This window comes from Carettochelys insculpta, chromosome 3, assembly GCF_033958435.1.
Source record: "Carettochelys insculpta isolate YL-2023 chromosome 3, ASM3395843v1, whole genome shotgun sequence".
Lineage (NCBI taxonomy): Eukaryota > Metazoa > Chordata > Testudines > Carettochelyidae > Carettochelys > Carettochelys insculpta.
This window is the reverse complement of record NC_134139.1, coordinates 125,515,135-125,538,098: the sequence shown is the minus strand read 5'-3', so window position 1 is coordinate 125,538,098 and position 22,964 is coordinate 125,515,135. Positions and strand designations below refer to the sequence as shown.

The 22,964-nt window shown below is 47.5% G+C and overlaps 1 protein-coding gene across 1 annotated transcript in view; it reads left to right on the top strand.

Annotated features, from left to right (window-relative positions):
• The window catches only part of ARMC2 (armadillo repeat containing 2), a 118,459-nt gene that overhangs the window by 76,716 nt on the left and 18,779 nt on the right, over window positions 1–22,964 (top strand). The window contains exons 13-14 of the mRNA XM_074988825.1: window positions 17,861–18,179; window positions 19,699–19,821. Coding sequence (XP_074844926.1) covers window positions 17,861–18,179; window positions 19,699–19,821 — 442 coding nt within the window. The remainder of the gene's footprint in view (window positions 1–17,860; window positions 18,180–19,698; window positions 19,822–22,964) is intronic.

Below are 22,964 nucleotides of genomic sequence, written 5' to 3'. Positions count from 1 at the left end.
CGAGTGGTCCCCATGGGTGCTCCACAATAGGTGTCAGGCTCGCCCAGCGCCGCAGATCGGAAATCTTCCAGCAGTTTCTCCTGGATCGCACATGTGCTGGCGTGCGCCGCTCCCCTGCGCGCCCCCAGCCACGTGCGCGATCTGGTCCCCGTCAGTTCCTTCTCAACCGCCATCGGCTGCAGACGGAATCCGCTCAGGCTAAGGCCAGAGTCAGATTAAATAGTGGTTTTCTACGTGTAATTTGTTGTTTTGGTTACTTTAAAAAAAAAAAAAAGAGAGAGAGAAAGCAAAGATAAAGAGAATATCAGCAAAAAAGAAAAAAAGAGAGGAGCGGAGAAGAGAAGAGCGGACATGGAGGCCATTTAGGCCGCCCGCTGCCCCGCAGGCCGGTGATCGCTATTTGGGGTGGAAAGGCACGGATTAAGTGCTAAGTACCCTATTAACAGTAAAGGACTCACCGCAATGGTCTCTTCAGGCTTTAAAAGTGTGAGTCACGCCGCGAAGCTATGCCGGCCTCCGTTGGGCATGGCGAATGCATCCGCTGCCTGGGGGAATCACTCACTGTGCTAAGCTCACAGCCAGGGCCAGGAAGGACAGAGAGATGAGGCTTAAAATGCTCTTGTTGATAAGGCTCTCCAGCCGGACTTGCCAGAGAAGCCTCACCCAGAAGGGCCCTCTGGGTTGCATGAGAGGAGGGCAGCTTCTCTGACCCCCTCGGTGCAGAAACGGAGGAAACTCTCCCTGGCTCGATCCTTCCCGGCGTTTTCAGCGAGCAGGACGAGCAGCGTATACAGCCCCCAGCCGCATACTCAGGCAAGCGGCAGCACGGCAGCGCACGTGGCAGAGGCTGAGCCTCCGGTTATACAATAGCTGGCACGCACGGCGCCCAGAGCATCAGCGAGGCAAGCGCTGGACCCGGCGGCACTGCCGCAGGCAGCACCAGCCCCCATGGCACCAACGGTGCAGGGGCACCAGGCGCAGGGGCACCAGGCACAGAGCCTGCAGGCACCGGAGGAAGCTGTGCGCGCGGCTCTGCAGCTGATTGTGCCGAGCGCGGCGCCGACAGCGGGGCCGAGATCCCCGGCACGGGAGGGGGCGGTGCCGGCCCCACAGGGGAGGGGCAAGGCGAAATCAAAAACCCGGCACCGCAGCCCATCTCCGGACAGGGCTGCGCTGCTGTTATCACAGGGGGAGGGCTTGGTGGTACACACGCCGCACCGAAGGCCTGTGTCTCCACCGGCTTATCCAGAACCTCCTTCTCCGTTCCTCCAACCAATGTCACCATGGCTTGGGCCACCTTCACCATTTCTGGGAGTGGATCCCCTGGAGTACTATCACAAACCAGTTTCACCTCTCTCTGTGTCATCGCGGAGGTCTCGCTCTCCCAGACATCAGGGGTACACACTCCGTGGGTGGTCCAGGTCTACATCCCCGGACCCTTGCCCATGCTGCTATGGTCATCCCCATCATGCTGGATGCAGACACCGCAGGCCTACATCCAGGGGCAGGTTCCCACCCCGCCCCCCGGCCGCTTAATACCCCTGTGGACACTCTTGATTGGGGATGGAAACACAGTTGTCTCAAGGGGAGTTAGTTTTAGAACCCCGAGACTTTCCTTCATAATCCTCCAGGGAGCAAGTGTATCATCGACCGCAGGAGCCTGAGGGCTCAAGGGAGGTTTACCCCAGTGGGTCCTCCTCATCCTTTCCAGATGAGGCCGTGGCCCCTGGGGATGTCTCCCCCCCAGATGACCTTAAACAATTTCAGGAGCTATTTAAAAGGGTAGCTTTCACGCAAGACATTCAAACGGCAGAGGTGCAGGAGAAACATCACAAACTCCTGAAAAATTTGAGACCCCCGGCTTCATCCAAAACTGCTATTCTGCTGGACGAAGCCATTACGGAGTCAGCCACGACCATATGGCAGACTCCGGCCTCTATCCTGCCTATGAACAAGAGAGCGGATAAGAAGTACTTCGTCCCGGCAAAGAGCATGGAGTTCCTCTTTAGTCACCCACAACCAAATTCCTTGGTAGTCGAATCGTCCCAGCAGAGGTCGAAGGCTTCTCGATACAAATCGGGGAGATCAGACAAAGATGCTAAGGAGCTAGAGCTGTTTGGCAGGAAGGTATATTCCTCTTCTACCCTGCTATTGAGAATGGCAAATTATGCGGCACACCTAGCAAACCATAATTTTGATAATTACTCCAGACTTACTCCCCTCATGGATTCACTTCCGGAAGACAAGAAGCCACTGTTAAAGGCGATTATTCAAGAGGGCTACCCAGCATCGCGGATGGGAGTCCAGATTGCCCTGGACATGGCGGACACGGCGGCACGTTCAACAGCTACAGCAGTGGTCATGCGCAGAGAATCCTGGCTCCAGACGTCTGGTATCCCTAGGGACCTACAGGCGAAGGTCGTGGACCTTCCCTTTGATACACAAAAGCTGTTTGCAGACTCAACCAACTCGGTCCCTCACTCCAGTAAGGACTCGAGAGCTACACTTAGAACCTTGGGCATTTATACTCCCCCATACAGGAGGAAAAAATTTTATCCTCAGCAAAGATGCTACGCTTACAACCACAGCGTGCTCAATATCAACGGGGCTGTGGCCAAGGGTGCCATCAACAGCAGCAACAGTACAGAACTCCTAGGCGACATTCTCAACAGAGCCGTATGCCCTCGGGTCAGGCCCAAAGGCAACAAGTTTGACAGGTATGTCGGGGGCTGCACTATCAATACCATCGCTCAATGCCACTCTCATCTCATGTTCCATCATCGCCTCAGACTGTTCCACTCCCAATGGCAAAAGATCACCACAGACAAATGGGTGCTGGAGATCATAGCCACGGGTTACACGATCCCCTTCCAGTCGCTTCCACCGACGAAGCCTCCCACCAGGCCTCACCTCAGGGGCGCTGCCCACAAGGCGAGGCTCAAGCAGAAGGTGGATCACCTTATGTTCATAGGGGCGGTGGAAAGAGTGCCAGAATAATTCCAGGGGAAGGTTTTTATTCACGCTACTTCCTAACAGTGAAGAAAACAGGAGGCTGGAGGCCCATCTTAGATCTTCGGGGCCTCAGCTGTTACTTGCGCAAGCGACGTTTTTCAGATGATCACAGTTGCCTTGATACTCACGGCACTGGACGATGGAGACTGGGTTGCAGCCCTCGACTTACAAGATGCTTACTTTCATATAACAATCCACCCAGCACACAGACGCTTCCTCCGCTTCACATTCGGCAAGGAGCGCTTCCAGTACAGGGTTCTTCCGTTCGGCCTCTCCTCGGCTCCCGGAGTCTTTACCAAAACCCTGGCAGTGGTGTCAGCCTACCTGCACAGACAGGGGGTGTTTATTTTTCCCATATCTGGACTACTGCCTGCTGAAAGGGACCTCGAAGGCAGAGGTCTCACGCATGATACGCGTCACAGTGGACACGTTTTCTTCGCTGGGTCTAGTCATCAACCTCGCAAAGTCAAAGACCGAACCCATACAAGATATAGAGTTCATAGGGGCACGCATACACTCTATCACAGCTAGAGCGTACCTACCCGACTCCCGCTTCCGTGCCATCAGTTCGCTGGTGCAAGTCATCACATACAGCCCCACGGTGCTGGTCTTAACGTGCTTACAGCTGCTGGGCTACATGGCGGCAGCGACATTTGTGGTGCAAAATGCCAGGTTGCACATGCGAAGCCTACAGCATTGGCTGGCGAGCGTTTACAAACCGGCATCCCACACTGTCCACAGGGTGGTGTCGCACACAACAGAGGTGCACAGATCCCTGGTGTGGTGGGAAAACCCCAAGAATCTGCTAGTGGGGGTGCCCTTTTCACCAACCACAAATTTCTATTTTTCTTACTACCGACGCCCCCCACATAGGATGGGGAGCGCACATTGGCGACAAGGTGACGCAAGGGCTACGGTCCCCTGCAGAACAGACACTGCACATAAACATACTGGAGCTCAGAGCAGTGTTCAACGCCTGCAAACATTTTCGAGATTAACTACATGGCAAAGTAGTCAGGATCAATACCGACAATACCTCCACTATGTTTTACATCAATCGACAAGGAGGAGCACGATCCTGTGCCCTATGTGCAGAAGCAGTCCGATTGTGGAACTGGTGCACCGCCAACAACATAACGTTGAAAGCCCTGTACGTGCTGGGCATTCACACCTTGAAGGCAGATCAGCTGAGCAGCCGCTTCGCACTCACGCACGAATGGCAGATCCTCTCCGATCTGCTACGGCGCATTTTTCGTACATGGGGGTTTCCCCAGATCGATCTGTTTGCCACCCAGTATGACAAGAAGTGTCCCCAGTACTGCTCCAGGGCAGGAGTGGGGCGGGGGTCCCTGGGGGACGCATTCATGTTTTCATGGAGGGGCCCCCTACTTTACGCGTTTCCCCCCACAGCGCTTATCCACAAGGTCTTGTAGAAAGCCAGAAGGGAGAGAGCTTGCATGATGCTTATAGTCCTGACTTGAGATTGGCAGCAATGGTTTCCCTTGCTTCTGCGCATGTCGGACCGCCCACCGCTCCCTCTAACGGTGGCACCAGACTTACTCACGCAGGCTCAGGGGTCCATAGTGCACCCGCACCCTCAGGGTCTGCGCCTACAAGCATAGCTAATCCATGGCTCAGCTCCTTAGAGAGCACGTGTACGGAGGGAGTACAACAAGTCCTGGAATGTAGCCGAAGGACCTCCACCAGGAGGACTTACAAGCAGAAATGGACTCGATTCACAGCCTGGTGTTCCGCCAAGCAGTTAGCTCCCCTTGACGTTCCTATACCTGTAATACTAGAATACTCATTGGACCTCGAGAGAGGCGAGTTTTCTCTATCCTTGCTAAAGGTCCACCTCGCCGCTATATCAGCCTTTCGGCATACAGAGGAAGGGCCCACGGTCTTCACCCATCCTATCATTACCAGGTTCTTGAAGGGGCTGCTAAACCTGTTCCCCTCTTGGAAACCGCTTCCACCATCGTGGAATTTGGACTTGGTGCTCAGCACGCTATCGGGTCTACCTTTTGAACCATTAGCCACAGTTCCCCTACGTCTCCTTGCGATTAAAAACAACACTCCTCCTTGTAATTACGTCAGCCCGCAGGGTGAGTGACCTCGCAGCAGCGATGGCAATGCCGCCCTGCACAGTATTCTCAAAGGAGGCGGTAACCTTAAGGCTGTACCCAGCCTTTGTTCCAAAAGTCTCTTCGGAGTTCCATCTTAACGAGCCAATAGTTTTACCCTCGTTTTACCTGAAGCCTCACAGCTCCGGCAAGGAGGCACGCCTGCATCTCCTGGATGTGAGGAGGGCGTTGGCCTTCTTCATAGACAGAACTAAGCCCTTCCGGAAAACGGACAGGCTTCTAGTCTCTCTCACTCCCAGGTCAAAAGGAGAAGGTCTCTCTTCACAGAGACTCTCCAAGCACATTGTGTCCTGTATAAAAATGTGTTACAAGCTTCGAAAGACTCCTTTGCTGGCCCCGCCCAGGGCTCACTCCACCAGGGCGGTGGCGGCGTCAACAACCTTCTTCAAGGGCATCGCATTAAAAGACATCTGTAGAGCGGCGACCTGGTCATCCTACAACACCTTCGCCAAGCATTATGCCCTGCATTGGGTATTCGAAGAGGATACCCGTCTGTCGACAGCAGTCCTCTCGGGGGCAAGCTGCACATAAACCGATTACCCACCTCCTTACTTGGGTTACTGCTGGGTAGTCACCTATTGTGGAACACCCACGGGGACCACTCGAAGAAGAAAGAAGTTACTCACCTGCAGTAACGATGGTTCTTCGAGATGTGTCCCCGTGGGTGCTCCACCACCCGCCCATCCTCCCCGCTTCGGATCTCTGTCTAGTGTTTTTCAGGAGCATCCGAGGCGGTTGGTCAAGGAACTGGCAGGGACTGGATCGCGCACGTGGCCGGGGGCGCGCAGGGGAGCGGCGTGCGCTGGCGCATGCACGATCCAGGAGAAACTGCTGGAAGATTTCCAATCTGCGGCACCGGGCGAGCCCGACACCTATTGTGGAGCACCCACGGGGACACATCTCGAAGAACCATCATTACTACAGGTGAGTAACTTCGCTTTCCTTGTGGCAATCATCCTGGCATGAAGGATGGGAGATGGGCGCACTGTTGTGCAAACCACCGTGTTCAACCTTTTACAAGGATAAAGTGGTCCTCCTCACCCACCCAAAAAATTCCTCTCAAAAGTCCTTACCTGTTTCCACTGCAATGAGCCAGTGTACTCACCTGTCTTCTTCCCTAAATCTCATACTGATGATAGGGACAGAGCCATGCACACCTCCAGTGTCCATTGGGCCTTGGCCTTCTACCTGCAGAAAATGCAGCTGTTTCAGAAGTCTCCTTAGCTGAAAGGTCCCATGGCATAGAATAATAGAGTCACAGAGAGCTGGAAGGGACCTCGAGGTCATTTGAGTCCAGCCCCCTGCCTCAAGCAGGATGAACGCCGACTAAGTCATCCTAGCCATGACTATGTCAAGCTGGGACTTAAAAACTTACAGGGATGGAGATTCAACCACCTCTCTAGGCAACACATTCCAGTGCTTCACCACCCTCCTTGTAAAGTAGTTTTTCCTAATATCCAACCTACTCCTCTCCTTCTGCAACTTCAGGCCATTACTCCTTGTTCTGCTGTTTGTCACCACTGAGAACAATTTCTCTCCATCTTCTTTAGAGTACCTCTTCAGGAAGTTGAAGGCTGCTATTAAATTACCCCACAGTCTTCTCTTCTGCAAACTAAATAAGCTCAAATCCTTCAGCCTCTCCTCATAGGTCATGTGCTCCAGCCCCTTAATCATTTTTGTTGCCCTCCGCTGAATCTGCTCCAGCACATACATATCTGTTCTATACTGGGCAGCCCAAAACTGGACGCAATACTCCAGATGTGGCCTCACCAGTGCCAGATAGAGGGGAACAACAGCTTCTCTGGATCTGCTCAAAATGCTCCTCCTAATGCACCCTAATATGCCATTAGCCTTCTTGGCTGTAAGGGCACACTGTTTACTCATATCCAGCCTTTCATCCACTATAATCCCTAGGTGCCTTGTTGCTGTACTGCTGCTTAGCCAGTTGGTCCCCAGCCTGTAACAATGCTTGGGATTCTTCCGTCCCAAGTGTAGGACTATACACTTCTTCTTATTGAATCGCATCAGATTTCTTTTGGCTCAATCCTCCAATTTATCCAGGTCACTCTGGATCCGCTCTCTACCCTCCAAGGTATCTGCCTCCCCCCCTAGCTTGGCGTCATCAGCAAACTTTCTGAGGGTGCAATCCAGTCCCTCATCCAGGTCATTATAAAGATATTGACCAACACCAGCTCCAGAACTGAGCCTTGGGGCACTCCACTTGAAACCGATCACCATCCAGATACTGAGCCACTGACCACTACCTGTTGGGCCCGACCATCAAGCCAGCTTTCTATCCAATACATACTTCCTTATCTTACAGGCAAAAATGTTGTGGGAGACTGTATCAAAAGCTTTGCTGAAGTCAAGGTATATCACATCCACTGACTTCCCCATGTCCACAGAGCCTGTTACCTCATCATAGAAGCTAATCAGATTGGTCATGCAGGACTTGCCCTTGGTGAATCCATGTTGACTACTTTTGATCACTTTCCCCTCTTCCAAGTGCTCGAAAATGGATTCTTTGAGGATCCCTTTCGTTATTTTCCCAGGTACTAAGGTAAGACTGACCAGTCTGTAATTTCCTAGATTGTCCTTCTTTCCTTTTTTGAAGATGGGTACTACATTTTGCTTTTTTCCAATCATCCGGAATCTGTCCCAATCACCAAGAGTCTTCAAAGATAGCGGCCAAAGGCTTGGCAATGATGTCTGCCAATTCCCTCAATACCCTCAGGTTTCATTAAATCCAGACCCATGGATTTGTGTACATCTAGTTTTTCTAAGTAGCTCTTAACTCGTTCCTTCCCCACTGAGGGCTGCCCTCCACCTTCCTATACTGCATTGTCTAGCACTGTAGTGTGGGAGCTGTCCTTGTCTGTGAAGACTGAGGCAAGAAAAGGCATTGAGTACTTCAGCTTTGCTTATATCATCTGTCACTGGGTTACCTCTTTCACCCAGTAACGGCCCCACACCTTTCCTGATAACCCTCTTATTGTTAACATGCCCGTAGAAACCCTTCTTGTTTCCTTTCACATACCTTACCAGCTGCAGTTCCAATTGTGCCTTTGCTGTCCTGATTACTGCCCTGCATTTTCCAGCCATGTATTTATACTCCTCCTTAGTCATCTGTCCAAGTTTCCACTACTTATACAGATCTTTTTTGAATTTAAGCTGACCAAGGATTTCCCTGTTAAGACAAGCTGGTTGCCTATCATAATTGCATTTCTTGCTATGCAGTAGGGTTGTTTGTTCTGGTGCCTTCAGCAAGACTTCTTCAAAATATTGCCAGTTCTCTTGAGCTCTTTTCCTCTTCATCTTCATTTCCCAGGGGATCCTGCCCATCGGTTGTCTCAGGATGCCTGTCTCCAAACAGAGGCTGTCCAAATGGATCTCGGGCTGTATAAGACTCGCATACAATAGGTATAACAAAGACTCTCCAGTGGGCATTCATACCCATTCCACGTGTGCAATGACTGCCTCTACAGCCTTCCTCTGAGGTGTGTCCGCTGACAACATTTGCAGAGCAGCCATGTGGGCGTCTGCTCACACTTTTACTCAGCGTTACACCATACAAACCTGTGTTGACTCACAGACTAGGTTCAGCCGATCTGTATTGTTATCAGCCAACGTACATCATCTGAAGGACCCAGCTCCAAGCTTTGACACTGCTCTGTAGTCACCTAAAGGTGGAGCACCCACGGAGACACTCAGAGAAGGAGAGGTTACTCACCCTGTGCAGTAATTAGAGTTCTTTGAGATGTTGTCCTCATGGGTGCTCCACTGCCCACCCTCCCCTCTGCTTCGGATTCCTTCTTTGGCTTCCAGATCAAAGAACTGAAGAGCTAGCTGCCCACACTTGCACAGTAAGTGCTACAGACATCTCATGCCAGTAACCTGTGGGTGCGGGCAGCCAAGGGAGGGACACTGCTACCTACAAATCTACAGCTGTGGGTGCCGCAGCGCTGACACACTTAAACGTGGAGCACCAACGGGGACATCTTGAAGAACTCCAGTACTCCATTTAGTGCACAGGATGAGTAATCTCTCCTTTTCTCCTGACCTGCATGCATGTGTGGGTAAATGTTATTCTAGAGCTATAACAGCTACAGTATAATAACTCATGATTGATTTGCTCTTGCATTGTTACCTTTTGCTTAGAGAAAAGATCTTCCTGCTACAAATGTTCTGAAAAATCCCACAGGAATCTTCATGGTGATTTGTTTTAAACAGCCACAGAGAGTCAGCCTTTCCCTACAGTATGATTGCTGATATCTGGCTAACAGGCAACTTCAAATATTTAAATTGTCCTAATGTTTGTTTTGGTTGGTTGGTTGGTTTTTTTCTCTAGAGAGCTGTTGTAATAAGAAGATTCAACATATATGCTTTAGACCAGGGGTTTTTAACCTTTTTTCTTTCTGAACACTCTCCCACACCATGCTATAAAAACTCTATGGCCCACCTGTGTCACAGCCGCTTGTTTCTCTGCATGGAAAAGCCTGGGCTGGTATTAAGGATAACAAGCTAGGCAACTGTCTGGGGATCAAGCCAAAGGGGGCACCACAAAGCTAAGTTGCTGAGGCTTCAGCCCGAGCCCCAAGTGGTGGGGCTTGGAGCCTGGGCTTCAGCTTTCTGCCTTCTTCCCCAGCAGGTGTAATGCTGACCCTTGACAGCGCCCGGTGGTTTCCCCCCCACAACTTAGTGGCCAATTGAATTGCGGGTGAGCCGGGGCCAGAACCCAGGGTCCTCGAAGAAAAAGGGAATCCCACCACCCACTGGCAGGAGGAGCAACACAGTCACTTAAAGGGGCAATGGAACTCCACCTAAAGTCCACCCTCCCCCTAGCAGGCAGGCACCCAATCAGAGAGAGAAGACAACAACACCGGTTTAGAATATAATTAACAAGAAATTTATTAACACAAATAACAACACGCAAAAACACAACAGCAACAATAACATAAACACATAAACCAGTTCATTAACTCTAATCTTAAGTATATTTAAATTACTACTATAAACACGTAATCCATCTTGGAATCCAGCAGTGTCCTCAAAGGAAAGTATGACTGTTAGAGTGGAAATGGGAGGAAGGGAAGGGAGTCTGGGCCGGGACGCTACCCCCGGCCCAAGTGGCCAGTGGTGGGAGCCGCTGGGTATCTTTTATCCACAGTCGGCCCCCTAACCCCAACCTTTTCCCGGGGCTTTTGCCCACTCGGGAGAAATATGCAGGGAACAGTAAAGGGGAAGTACTTATTATTTACTTATCTTAAACAACCTTATCATTAAAACAGTTTATACAAGTAACAATCTAATACTAAACGGTCTATATAACTACTAATATAAAACACTTTTAATGAAGTGTGGCTTGTAATATAGCGTAGGCTAAATAGGCCCGGCCATATGGGGTCAGGCCCCTAAGCACTGCCCTCCCCCCGTCGAAGGAAGGCACAGTGAAGGCTACGTTCCCTCACTCCCCTGTAAGGGGTCCTGGTGCCTACCAGTGTCTCTAGATAAATGTATAAGTTCTTATATGAGGCCTGGCTGAGCCATAGGCCTTATTGGTTTTATGTGTCTGACGAATGAGGTGTCTAGTCCAGGTTGTAGGTCGAATCCTGTTGGCTGTCCAGTCCAGTAGAACGATTGGTGTGCGGCTTGAGCGCGGTGGTGTGGCAGGAGCGAGGGTGCCGCTGCTGGTGGCAGGCTCTGGGCTTCAACAGCTGGGTACGCAGTACCTTACCCTAGGGGTGAAGCCAGTTCGCCACCCAGCTGATCCGCTCCAGAGCCCGCTTGCTGCTTTTAGATGGCAGGCCCTGGGTTTCACCAGGCAAGTACGCAGTACCTCGTCCTAGGGACGAGGCCAGTTCACCACTTGCCCGATCCACCTCAGGGCTGCTAAGGGTAAAACCAGTACACTATCACCACAGCGGGTGAACCCTACTGGGTAGTACTGGCAGTGATTTCAGGGGCGCTTCGCAAAGACTGGAGCTCTTCACAAAGGCAGGAGCTCGTCGCAAAGACCGGAGCTCTTCGCAAAGGCTTCTTTGATCTTCACAGGCAGACAGACCCCCCAGACTGACCCTGAGTGCTGTGCCGCGCCACCTTTTATTCAGTGTTCTCGTGCATGATTCATTAGCTAATTTTAATATTCATGATTCTGTTCACAGTTTTCAACCAGGTCCTCTCTCTTGGTCGAAGTTTCTAGAAGCTGGCAGAAGCCCGCTCCCTTCGAACAATCCGAGGGCTCCGTTTGGATCCTGGCTTTATGGATTCAAGTTACCGGGGAAGCTAAGTGCCCCAAAATGGCCATAGGTGGGGCCACAAAATGGCGGCCTATAAGCTTTTAGTTTGTCCATGTCCCCGTATAGATTTTACCTTAGCCAGAGGCTTGTTTCCCCTGACACATGGGGGCGATTATGTCCTAGAGATAAAAATCCCCGACAACCCTGATGCCTTTAAATCTGCTTGTGCCTCCCCCCCGCCAGTAGTTAATTAGGTATAAAGATTGGTTGCTTTTACTAAAAGGCCACATTCTCATTCCTGATTAAAAGAATGAAAAATTTGGAATATTCGTGTGACTATGAGGAAAGTGTATATGTATACCTCAGTGTGGCTTCATTTACACTAGCCAAAAACTTTGAAATGGCCATGCAAATGGCCATTTCGAAGTTTACTAATGAAGCGCTGAAATACATATTCAGCGCCTCATTAGCATGCGGGCGGCCATGACACTTCGAAATTGACACGGCTCGCCGCCGCGCGGCTCATCCAGACAGGGCTCCTTTTCGAAAGGACCCCGGTTGCTTCAAAGTCCCCTAATTCCCATCTGCTCATCGGAATAAGGGGACTTCGAAGTAGGCGGGGTCCTTTAGAAAAGGAGCCCCGTCTGGCCGAGCCGTGCAGCGGCGAGCTGCGTCAATTTCAAAGTGCTGTGGCTGCCCGCATGCTAATGAGGCACTGAATATGTATTTCAGTGCTTCATTAGTAAACTTCGAAATGGCCATTTGCATGGCCATTTCAAAGTTTTTGGCTAGTGTAGATACGGCCTATATGTTATTGGCAAGACAGTTAGTGGAATACTGTGTTCATGCTTCTTGAAGTATGCTGAGAAATTGAAATGGGCTCAGAAGAGAGCTACAAGAAAACTGGAGTATGGAAGACATGCCTTATATTGAGAAGTTCAAGCTATTTAGTTTTTTGAAAAGTTGAGAAGTCTGATAGTAGACAATGCTTTAGACTGGCAGAAAAGGCATAATGCGAGCCAGTGATTGGAAATGGAAGTGAGACAAGCTCAGGTTAGAAAAAATGGTGCATGTTTTTCAGTGAGGTAATAACTTTTATTTTGGGTTACGGATTATTTCTGATTTTGTCCTGGAATTTTCACTTCTGATATGTCACTTCAAGATGTGTCCTGAATGGGTTTGGAAAAGTTCCCTCATGGTCTGACATGATTGCTGTTTGTTTGCCCTCTGAGCAAACTGTCAGGCCCAAAGGGGAGTACACTAATATCTTCTTACAGAGAATACTTTGCAAAGTGAAAGGTCAGATTCATTAGTGCTGGCAAATTGAAGTATAAATTTACTCCAAATTGTACTCAATACTTAGTGAGTCTGGTCAAAAGGGGCCACAGCCACAATAAATAAAATTTCAGCAACTTGAGCTGCATCATGAGGATGTAACTGGGCAAAAATAATTGTCCACTTAAATGGACAAATGTGCATGACTATTATAGTCAAATTCAAAGTTAAGAGTTAAAGAAGAGTATATGTACACTGTGCTCTGGCTCTTCCAAACGTGTGCGCATGTTTGGTGTTAGTGTACAATTACATTTGAAAAGGTATTGTGGAATGTAGCTGCTACTTAAACAAAAGAAACTTTATTTAAGAACATAAGAACAGCCATACTGGGTCAGAACAACGATCCATTTAGCTCAGTATCCCATCTTCCAGTTGTGGCCACTGTTACGTGCTTCGGGGGGAACGAACAGAACAGACAATCATCAAATGACCCAATCCCCTGTCGTTCACTTACAGCATCTGGCAGAGGCTAAAAGACAGTTGGAGTATATGGTTGCATCCTTGACCATCTTGGCTAATTACCATTGACAGAACTATCCTTCAACAACTTACCTAGTTCTCAGACCTGTTACAGTTTTAGACTTTACAACATCCCGTCAATGAGACCCACAGAAGGACTATGTCTTATGTGAACAAGTACTTCCTTTTGTTTGTTTCAAGCCTGCTGCTTAATTAATTTGAGTGACCTCTAGTTCTTGTGTTACACAAAGAGGTAAATAACATTTACAGTAAACCCTTGATTTAATGGACTATTGGGGGGAAGGGGCGTCTGTTAATGCCAAAAGCCCATTCTATCCGAATGGTTATACTGTATGATGATGCACTGACCTTCCTAGCCCATTGCTCACCCCTGTCCTCTGCCCCCACTTCCCCTCACACCTCATGTCCCTCTCTCAGTTACCAGGAGAGGAGTGAATGCCGGCCTGGCTCTGCCCCCTCCTCCAGCCCCCAGCTCTGAGCTGCCTGTGCAAAGGTTAAGTGTGGCTGCCCCTAGCCTGCCAGCAGGCAGCAGCCTGCAACATCATGGGTGCTGCTCAGTGCCATTGGACAGGGCGGTGGCCAGGTGCCAACGTGCTCCACTCAGAGGGGGCTGAGAGAGGAGAGCTCCAGTGCCCCCACCACAGCCAACGCCCCTGGCTCCTCTGACCCTGGTGGCCCCAGGCACTGCAGTGGCCCCTCCAGCCCTGGCAGTGCCAGTCCTTCTGTCAGTTCCTCCAGCCCCAACCATGGCTCTGGTGAGTCTCCAGCATTTATTTGGGGGGGGGGGAACTGGGGGCGGGGGGAACTGGCAGACAGTGTCTATTATTTCCAAAGTCCATCATATCAGGGTCCATTAAATAGAGGGTTTACTGTGCTTACTTTCTCCGGACCGTTCATAATTTTATAGACGTCTCTCCTATTCCCCTTTAGTCATGTCTTTTTGAAGCTCAGAAGTCCCAGTCTTCTGGAATTTTTGGAACTCATTTATACAAATTATTTTATTTGGCATCTCATATATCCTGCAAATCAGATTTGGGTTCATTTTAGGGACAGAATCCAAATACTTAAGAATAAATGGATCACCAATCTGTACTCTAGCTTCTAACAGAGCTCAGATAATGTTTAGCAATACATATGAAGAACCTTTTTTGGTTTTAAACAGAGTGCTTCAATCCAAACAAAATACAGGTTGAACCTCTCTCGTCTGGCACCCTCAGGACCAGACCAGTGCCCGACAAGAGAATTTGCTGGACCAGGAGAGGTCAATATTTTCTCGCACATTACTAACACTTCCACTGCTTACTGAGCTCTTAGAAGACTTTTAGGGGGTAAATTATAGCTAAATAACAGCACAGAACACTCAGAGTCAGGACTGGTGGCTTTGAACAAACATTATGGGGCCATGGGGAGCTTGGCCACACCCATGGTAAGTAGATGTCCGGCTAACTAAAATCAGACTGGATTACAAAGTTTGCCAGATGAGTGTGTTCCGGATTAGAGAGACTCAACCCGTACTAAATCTGCATGTGCTAGTTTCAAAAAGTATGTCTTACTTGTTGAAACCTATGTTTAGAGCCTTGCAAAGCAGCAGATATCTGCTTAATATCTGTGGGTATCTGCATCCACAGATGCAAATGTGGTTTTATTGTTTACTCTCCTTGCAGATCACAAATTGGATATGGATCCAAATTTTTTTATACATGCAGGGCTCTACCTGGGTTGTACAAATCAACCTGATAAATGCTTATTTATGGTTTTTAGTTTGTGGATATGCCTGCATGCTTTCTCAGTGAACATTCCAAATATTTGGCTAGATATTAGCATCACCTACTGCTGATTTTTTTCAGATGTGCAAAAATCCCTTTTGTCTATGTCTGTTTATGCTTGTAACTGCATTCAAAGTGTCATTCATCTCTAACTCTGTGTATATCTGTGAACAGTGGTTTCTGGTTTCACATTACTCATGCACATTTTTGAAAATTTAGCCATGATACATAAATGGATAGCATGTAATTTCTCAGCAGTATAAAGTCAGCTGCATTTTTTTTGTATTTGACTGTGATTTAAGCTCTCAGTGCATGATAATGAAACTACTTCAATACTTTTTAAAACAGGATGTGCTCTGCTAAAAAGAAATAATATTCAGTAGGCTTGTTCAGTCTGTAGGTGGAAAACATAGTAGAGATCACACTTCTCAAAAAGCTGATTGCTGTACAGTACCTGTCAGTCTATTCCCTGATTGGCTAGAGCTGTTGCTAAGCTGATACTGTTTTAACTAAAATTAGGAAGTCAGTATAAAGCAAGTTAAACTAGATGGCCTTCTTTTTCACTTCTCTTCTGATTCATCAGCTGTTTTACATTTTTTCTAAACTTTGTAGTAAGGCTTCCATTGGGGATTGTGAAGGCTTAGATAAAAAGCTTTTCCACCGTAACTTATAAAAATGTTTATAAATGTCTTGTGTTGTTGACATTCAGATGTTTGCAAAATAATAATACTGTAGTGGGAGCAATGCCATAGATACTCATAGGCCATATCTACATGTGCCCCAAACTTCGAAATGGCCACGCAAATGGCCATTTCGAAGTTTACTAATGAAGTGCTGAAATGCATATTCAGCACTTCATTAGCATGCGGGCGGCTGCGGCGCTTCGAAATTGATGCGGCTTGCTGCCGCGCATCTCGTCCAGACGGGGCTCCTTTTCGAAAGGACCCCGCCTACTTCGAAGTCCCCTTATTCCCATCAGCTCATGGGAATAAGGGGACTTCGAAGTAGGTGGCGTCCTTTCAAAAAGGAGCCCCGTCTGGATGAGACGCATGGCGGCAAGCCGCGGCAAGTTCGAAGCGCCGCGGCCGCCCGCATGTTAATGAAGTGCTGAATATGCATTTCAGCGCTTCATTAGTAAACTTCGAAATGGCCATTTGCGTGGCCATTTCGAAGTTTGGGGCATGTGTAGACGTAGCCATACAGTGTTTAGCCCACAGGGAGGAAGACTGTAGGTCATTCAATGATGACTCCCTGCCTGACAAGTTCATTAGTAGTTGTGATGAACTGTGAAGTTCATATTCTTGTCTTTGAACGTAAAAGTATCTATGTTGCTAGGCCTTGTGGGAGTAGTTTAGAAGAGGAGAATGTATTGGTGGAGGAATTACTGATCCATTGATGAAACATCAAAGCATTCTTTATCAAATATTCATGTACTGTAAGAAGTTTCCATTTTTTGTCTTTTGAATAAAGTCTGAATGTGACTACCATATTTAAAGAAAAACAACATGTAGGGTGTATGCCAAAACAATGATTTAATGCAAACACAGTCTTGCTGTTGCAAATGAGCCACTACTTGGACTTTCCATATTGGAAACTAGCCAGGTTTTGATGTGGGTGGAGACAGTGTCTTCACTATTTTCATCTGTGGGAGAGAAAACAAGAAGAATTCTGAAAGCTTAAACCAGTCTCTACTATTTAATTAAAAGCCATTAGGAGTGGGGCTATTGTTTTAGGATGCCCGCTCAGTTAGTCAGCTCCTGCATCACAGACATTGCTATGTCCTTATGGTGGTTGAATGAATGCAATAAGAGAGATGTAATGTTAGAATTGGGAGGTCTGTGACATAGCATACTAGACCTTTTTCACTGGGCTCTTGATTTTTTTTCTCCACTTTATTTAAAAAAGTAATGCAAGGAGAAAATACACAGTTATAGACACAATGGCTGCATTTACACTAGCAAGTTCTTTCGGAAAAGCAGGCCCTTCATCGAAAGAACGTGCAGAACATCCACACAAAAAATGTGCTCTTTCGGTCTGAAATCAAAAAAGTGTGGCTCTTCTTCCAGAAGCCTTCTTCTGCTCCCGGATCAGGAAGAGGCCTTCTTTTGAAAGCTTCTTTAGAAAAAAAGCATGTGTAGACACTCTGCAGGCCCTTTTTCAAAAGAACAAACCTCATAGTGCTGGATTTTTTGCTCTCTGGCCTGCTCTTTTGAAAAAGCATGGCTGTGTGGCTGCTGTGTGTCGAAAGAGTGGATAGATCTTTTGATCTGCTTTTTTTGTGTGTGGACACACTTTTTCAAAAGAAGTTTTTTCAGAAGAGATCTTCCAGATCATCTTTCAAAAGATCACTGTAGTGTAGAAGCAGCCAATCGGAGCAAAATTCTCACTGTTAAATTTGTGCTTCCTCGTGGAAATCTAGCGACACTTCCATTGTTTTAAAATCTTTAGCTTTCTAGTGCATCAGTGGTAGGGTAAAGTGCTAATTAGGCCTTAATTGCCACTAAAGTCATACTCTGCTTTTTTGTGAGACTGATTAAATCCCCACTTACATAACTAGAATATCTCTCTGAAGTGCTCAGCTAATTATCCTGTTGGATTGGCGGTCATTTGATAGAAATGGAATACTTTTATTTAGGATACCCTGTAGTACCTCTGTGGTACTAAAACTCTGTGCCTTTTTCATTTTTTTTTAAATCTGCTCCCTATCCTGGGTAATCAAATGCAATATCAAAGAGTATTTCCTTTTTTGTTGTATTTAGTTTTTCTCAATTTGCAGGAAAACAGCTTTTAACTGAATTGGGAAATACATGAAATACTGATGGCTTTTCAGACTGGTAGCAACTTCAATTTTCTTTCTATGTAATGGAGTATATTTATTTTATTGCAGGATTTAGTTGTCCGTGTTGTTTTTATTCTTGGCAATTTAACAGCGAAGAACAACCAGGCCCGTGAACAGTTTTTTAAAGAGAAAGGAAGTGCTGATACTCTGATATCAGTATTCCAAACCTACAGTGAACTTGATTTGAATGCAAAAAAAGAGAAGCATGAAGGAGAACAAAACAAAGGAAAAGAAAAGCATCCTTCAGAAGGAGAAGATGTCCTTATAAAACTGATAAGAGTACTCGCCAATCTCTCCATTCATCCTAGTGTCGGTGTTGCTCTGGCAGCTAACCATCACATCGTGGCATTGCTTGTTACAGTGCTAGGTAAAGTCTGTGTATTATGTTGGCTTCTTCATGAATTATTTTCATTTAATCTGTCAGGCAGGTACAGTACTTCACTACTTCAGCTTTTGTCACAGGGAGAGCTCAAATTAAATCTGCCATCTTACTGAAATATGAAACTTATCTGCTAATGTTAATAAATGCATTGTGTAGACTAACTTATTTTATACATTTAGCAGAATTATTATGTTTATGCTAAACTTTATAGCACATTTCCTGCTAAATATGGAAAGGCACCTCATGCATTGATAGAATTTGTAGATCAAATTATTAAGAATAAACTAGATTACACAACATTTGGTAAAATGGCAGACTTTTCTTCTTAACATGTCTCACATGGTGAGAATGCCTTCTTGCCCCCACTGTCAGTAAGCAGAGGATTTTTTTTAAACAAAAAGTTTATAATTAAAGACCTGTTTCTGCAAACACAATCTGGAAAACCTAATATGCCAGTGTATCTTAAACAGTATTATCCAAGTCAAAGGGAGTTTTGTACCTAGAAAGTGGAAGACAGAACTTTTATTGGCATTTCTGAGCTGCTTGCTACTGCCAGTAGTTCTAACTCGCTGAAAAATGGAATAATTTGGCATACTAGCAGCAGGATGGCTGGAATAATAAATTGTTCCATCTTGCTTTTATAAAGATTTAAGAGCAAGAATAATTTCAACAGTGCCAGCATTCACAAAGTCATTTACAGGCAAACAGCTTTCAGGATGTGCTGCAACTGTAGTACACATAGGCTTAGAATAGGGGCAGCTACCAAGTAGCCTTCAAAATAATGCAATCCTGCTGTGCCACTTGGTATTACAGTAGTATTTCAGAGTCGAATACCAGAGTTACAAAGTGACCGAACACACTCCTCATTTGGAACCAGAATGATGCAATCATGTGGCAGTTGAGACAGAGGGGGAAGAAAAACCAAACAAAACCCCAGAGTACAGGACTATATTAAACCTAAATTGCTTTAAAAAAAAAAGTTTAGGAAAAAAGTTGACAAGCCTTCTTTTATTTAAATTAAGATGGCTAAAAGCAGCATTTTTCTTCTGATACTAAGGTTTTAAAGCTGTTAAACCAGTTTTCTGTTGTAAGCTTTTGAAAGAACAACCATAATAATTTGTTCAGAGTTACAAATATATCAGAGTTACAACCTCCATTCGAAGGTGTTTGGAATTCTGAGATTCTACTCTATTACAGAAGTGCAGGCCTCAGTGTCCATAGCCCCTAATATTAGAGCTGGTTGAAAATCAGGACATATTTTTCATTAAACCTTTTGTCGTGTTCTATCTAGCAGACAGTGGTTTATTTTGGGAAGAGCAATCTGCGTCACTTCATGCAAATTAGTTGTAATCACCAGTAGTTGAGGCAGACTACCAATGCAACCATTGTTGGCACAGAGTTTGGGTGCCACACATTAGTCATTTAGTCGGTGAATTAATTTTGTTCGGTGTTCTGTGGTAAAACTGATATATATATATAGTTTTTTTTCTTTTTTAAATATCAGAATATAAGTCAATTGATGATTGTGAGGAGCTGGTGATCAATGCTACTGCAACAATCAACAATTTATCCTACTACAAAGTGAGGAATTCTGTAATTGAAGACAAGAAATTACACATTGCAGAGTGTAAGGTTTTTAAAAATCAATTCCTTCTGTATGTCTTTTAGACTGTCCAGGTAAGATGTGTATTTTGATTTGTTAGAGCATGTGGAAAAGAGTCACGCACAAATATTTTGTGGTCTACTGTAAGGAACTTTGTACGACCAAATTTTTCCTATAGCTGAAGCAAATTCCTGCTTGCATCCAAGGCCAAACCCTCATCTTTAGAATTCTGTGATATATGTCATTGTGTTGCAAAGACAGTCTTTTTCCCCCACAAAATTCGCTTGCTTGCCTGATGGTTTTCTGTTACATAATTTTTGGTACAGTTGTTCAAAACTTTAATATCTAAAATGTGACAATAGTGTAATGGAATGGTTTTCAACTCTTGTTCACATTTGCTCAGTTTACAAGTAAAAAGTTACAAAAGCCCTGGAAATTTGATGATGATGATGAAGTAATTGTGGTGGTGGTGGTGGTGGTGTTTTGTATGCAGCATCTTAGATTGGGGCCTCCATTGTTCTAAATCAGTGGTTCCCAACCTTTTCAGTAACACTGCACACTTCAATATGACAGACAATTCAATGGCACACCCACTTTTTTCAGCTAAATCCATTGCTCATAAATGTCACATTTTCTTCTACTTACTAGAGAGGTCTGCAACATAGTAGGGTGTACAACAAGCTAAACAAGGATCAAATGCATTAATGTTTCAATCCACTACAGAATACGCCATCTTAAGACAGTGAGCCCAGATACATTTTCAAAATCCACACATTGCCATGCTAGGGACAATGAGCAAACAAGTAACCACTGAAAGCAGGTCCCCCTTCTTGCCAGCCTGTTGGAGCCATGATGCAGCTTTTAAACTGTCTCAGTTTCAACGGGCTCCCACCTTCCCCCTTGACACACCAGGGAGTCAGGGTAGGCTCTCTGCCAGCTTATTTGGGCTGAGAAGCAGCATTTCAGTTGCCTCCTGGTGCAAATGGGCTCCTGTGGTGCTGGCATTTCTCTTCACAGTGGCTCTGCGAAGCATTGCTGCTTGAGCCCCAGCTGGCATGGGGTCATCAGTTTCCTATGATGGTGGCTGTGCAGAGAGCCACCCCCAGGGGAAAATGACAAATTTCAAGGCACACTTGGACGGTTCTCACGGCACACCAGTGTGCTGGAGTGCACTGGTTGAAAACCACTATTCTAGTTACTGCACATACAGTAGAGCCGTTTCTACACATGCCACTTGTTCCGAAAGCGGCAAGCTAATGAATGGCCTGGAAAATGCTAATGAGGTGTGGATGTAAATTTCTGGTGCCTCATTAGTATATGGTCACATGATTCAGAGTCCGGAAGAAGCTGTTCCAGACTTCAAAACAGCATGTAGAAGTGCGGACCCCGGGGAATCTCCCAGAAGGAAATCCTCCCACCAGAAGCCCCTTCTTCCTGAAATTTTCAGACTCCGAATCATGTGACCTTATGCTAATGAGACGCTAGAAATGTACATCTGTGCCTCATTAGCATTTTCTGGACCGTTCATTTGCATGCCGCTTTTGGAACAAGTGGCATGTATAGAAACAGCCTAGGAGTCCCTTCGCTGAAGAAGATAGAGTTGAAACAGCCAGGGGCCGCATCTACGCTAGCAAGCCCTTTCAAAAGTGAAACCGAAAGGAGGGCCCCTTTATAAAGAATCTGTGATGCGTCCACACGTCCAAAGTGCTCTTTCAAAATTATTTTCAAAAGATATTGGCATGGGCTTTCGAAACCACTCTCCCCTTCCCGTCTCAGGAAGAGCTACTGCTTTCAAAACCCTCTTTCGAAAGAGAGACAGTGTAGATGCTCTGCAGACAGCTCTTTTGAAAGAGCCGTCCTCCATGGCACCAGCCCGCTGACAAGCAGAAATGCTCCAGCCAGCAAGAGGGGCTCTATGGCTGGAGCTTTTGGCTGCTTTTAAAGACGCTCCAGCCCAGAAGCCCCAAGCAGGAAGCTGAGAGCGTGCTGGTTACAAGCGCCACACGAGCCTGCAGCAGCACAGCCTCACAGTGAGGGCAGAGGCCACCGAGGTACCCCACCAGCCCCAGGCCGACACCCCAAGACTCCCGTGCCCCCTGGGGCCCCCCGACCCACCTGAGGAGTCCTTGGAGGGCAGACAGGCCAAAAAATGGGTCCCCTCCTGGAGTGAGAGGGTGATAAAAGATGTGTTGGGGCTGTGGGGGGGAGGGGAAGGTGCTCTTCCACACCACGGGCCAGTGCCAGAATGCCGCAGCCTTTGTCCAGCTGTTGGCCAGCCTGAAGACCCAGGGCCACCCCCCCGTTCAGCCAACCAAGTGAGGTCGAAAATTAAAGAACTGCGCCAGGCGTACATCCGGGCCTAGGACTTAGTTGGCTGCTTGGGGGCAGCGCCTATTGGCTGCCCCCACTACAAAGCTCTTGCCTGGCTGCTGGGGCCGAGGGACATAGCTGAGCCAGAGACCATGGTGGACACAGCACCAGAGGTAGAGGCCCAGCTTGTGCCGGGTGAGCAGGCGGGACCCTCAGGCATGGACCACGGTTGTGAGCAGAACTCGTCCTTGGATGGGGAGGAGGCCCTGGTTACTGAGATCCCCTCCACCTGGGCCACCCCCAAAGTCCTTGAGGGACTGTCAGGTATGTGACCAGGGAATGATACACCCTGGACTGTGGGGGGTGGGGGTGCCACCCATCACATCTGGCAGACACGTCCCTCCCATGTGGGAACCCCTAGGTGTCCAGGATTCCCCAGAGCCCACTGGTCACTGGTGGCGGGGCTGGCCATGGGAGCTGGGGGTCACAGCCGCTGGGGCCAGAGCAAGGGCTGACAAGTCACTCCCTCCCCACTTGTCTCCACAGCACTGCTGACCGAAGACCAAGTGAGCCCTGTCCAGGGCCTGGGCACCACTCACCTGAGTGCTGAGGAGGCCACACCATCAGGCTGCCTGCTGTACATACAGGCCCGTGCATGGAGTCCACGCTGCTGCCACTGCGACGAGAATGAGGAGGAAGAGGCTGCCTCCCAGACGGTGGCAATTTGGGAGCAGATGACGGTGCTCCAGCAGTGGCTCGACCTCAAGGAGGCAGATATGGGGTGGCGGCATGCGGCCTGGGCCAAGGTCACCAGGGCCTTACGGGCCCTCACCCACTCTGTCACCCAGTGCTTCCCC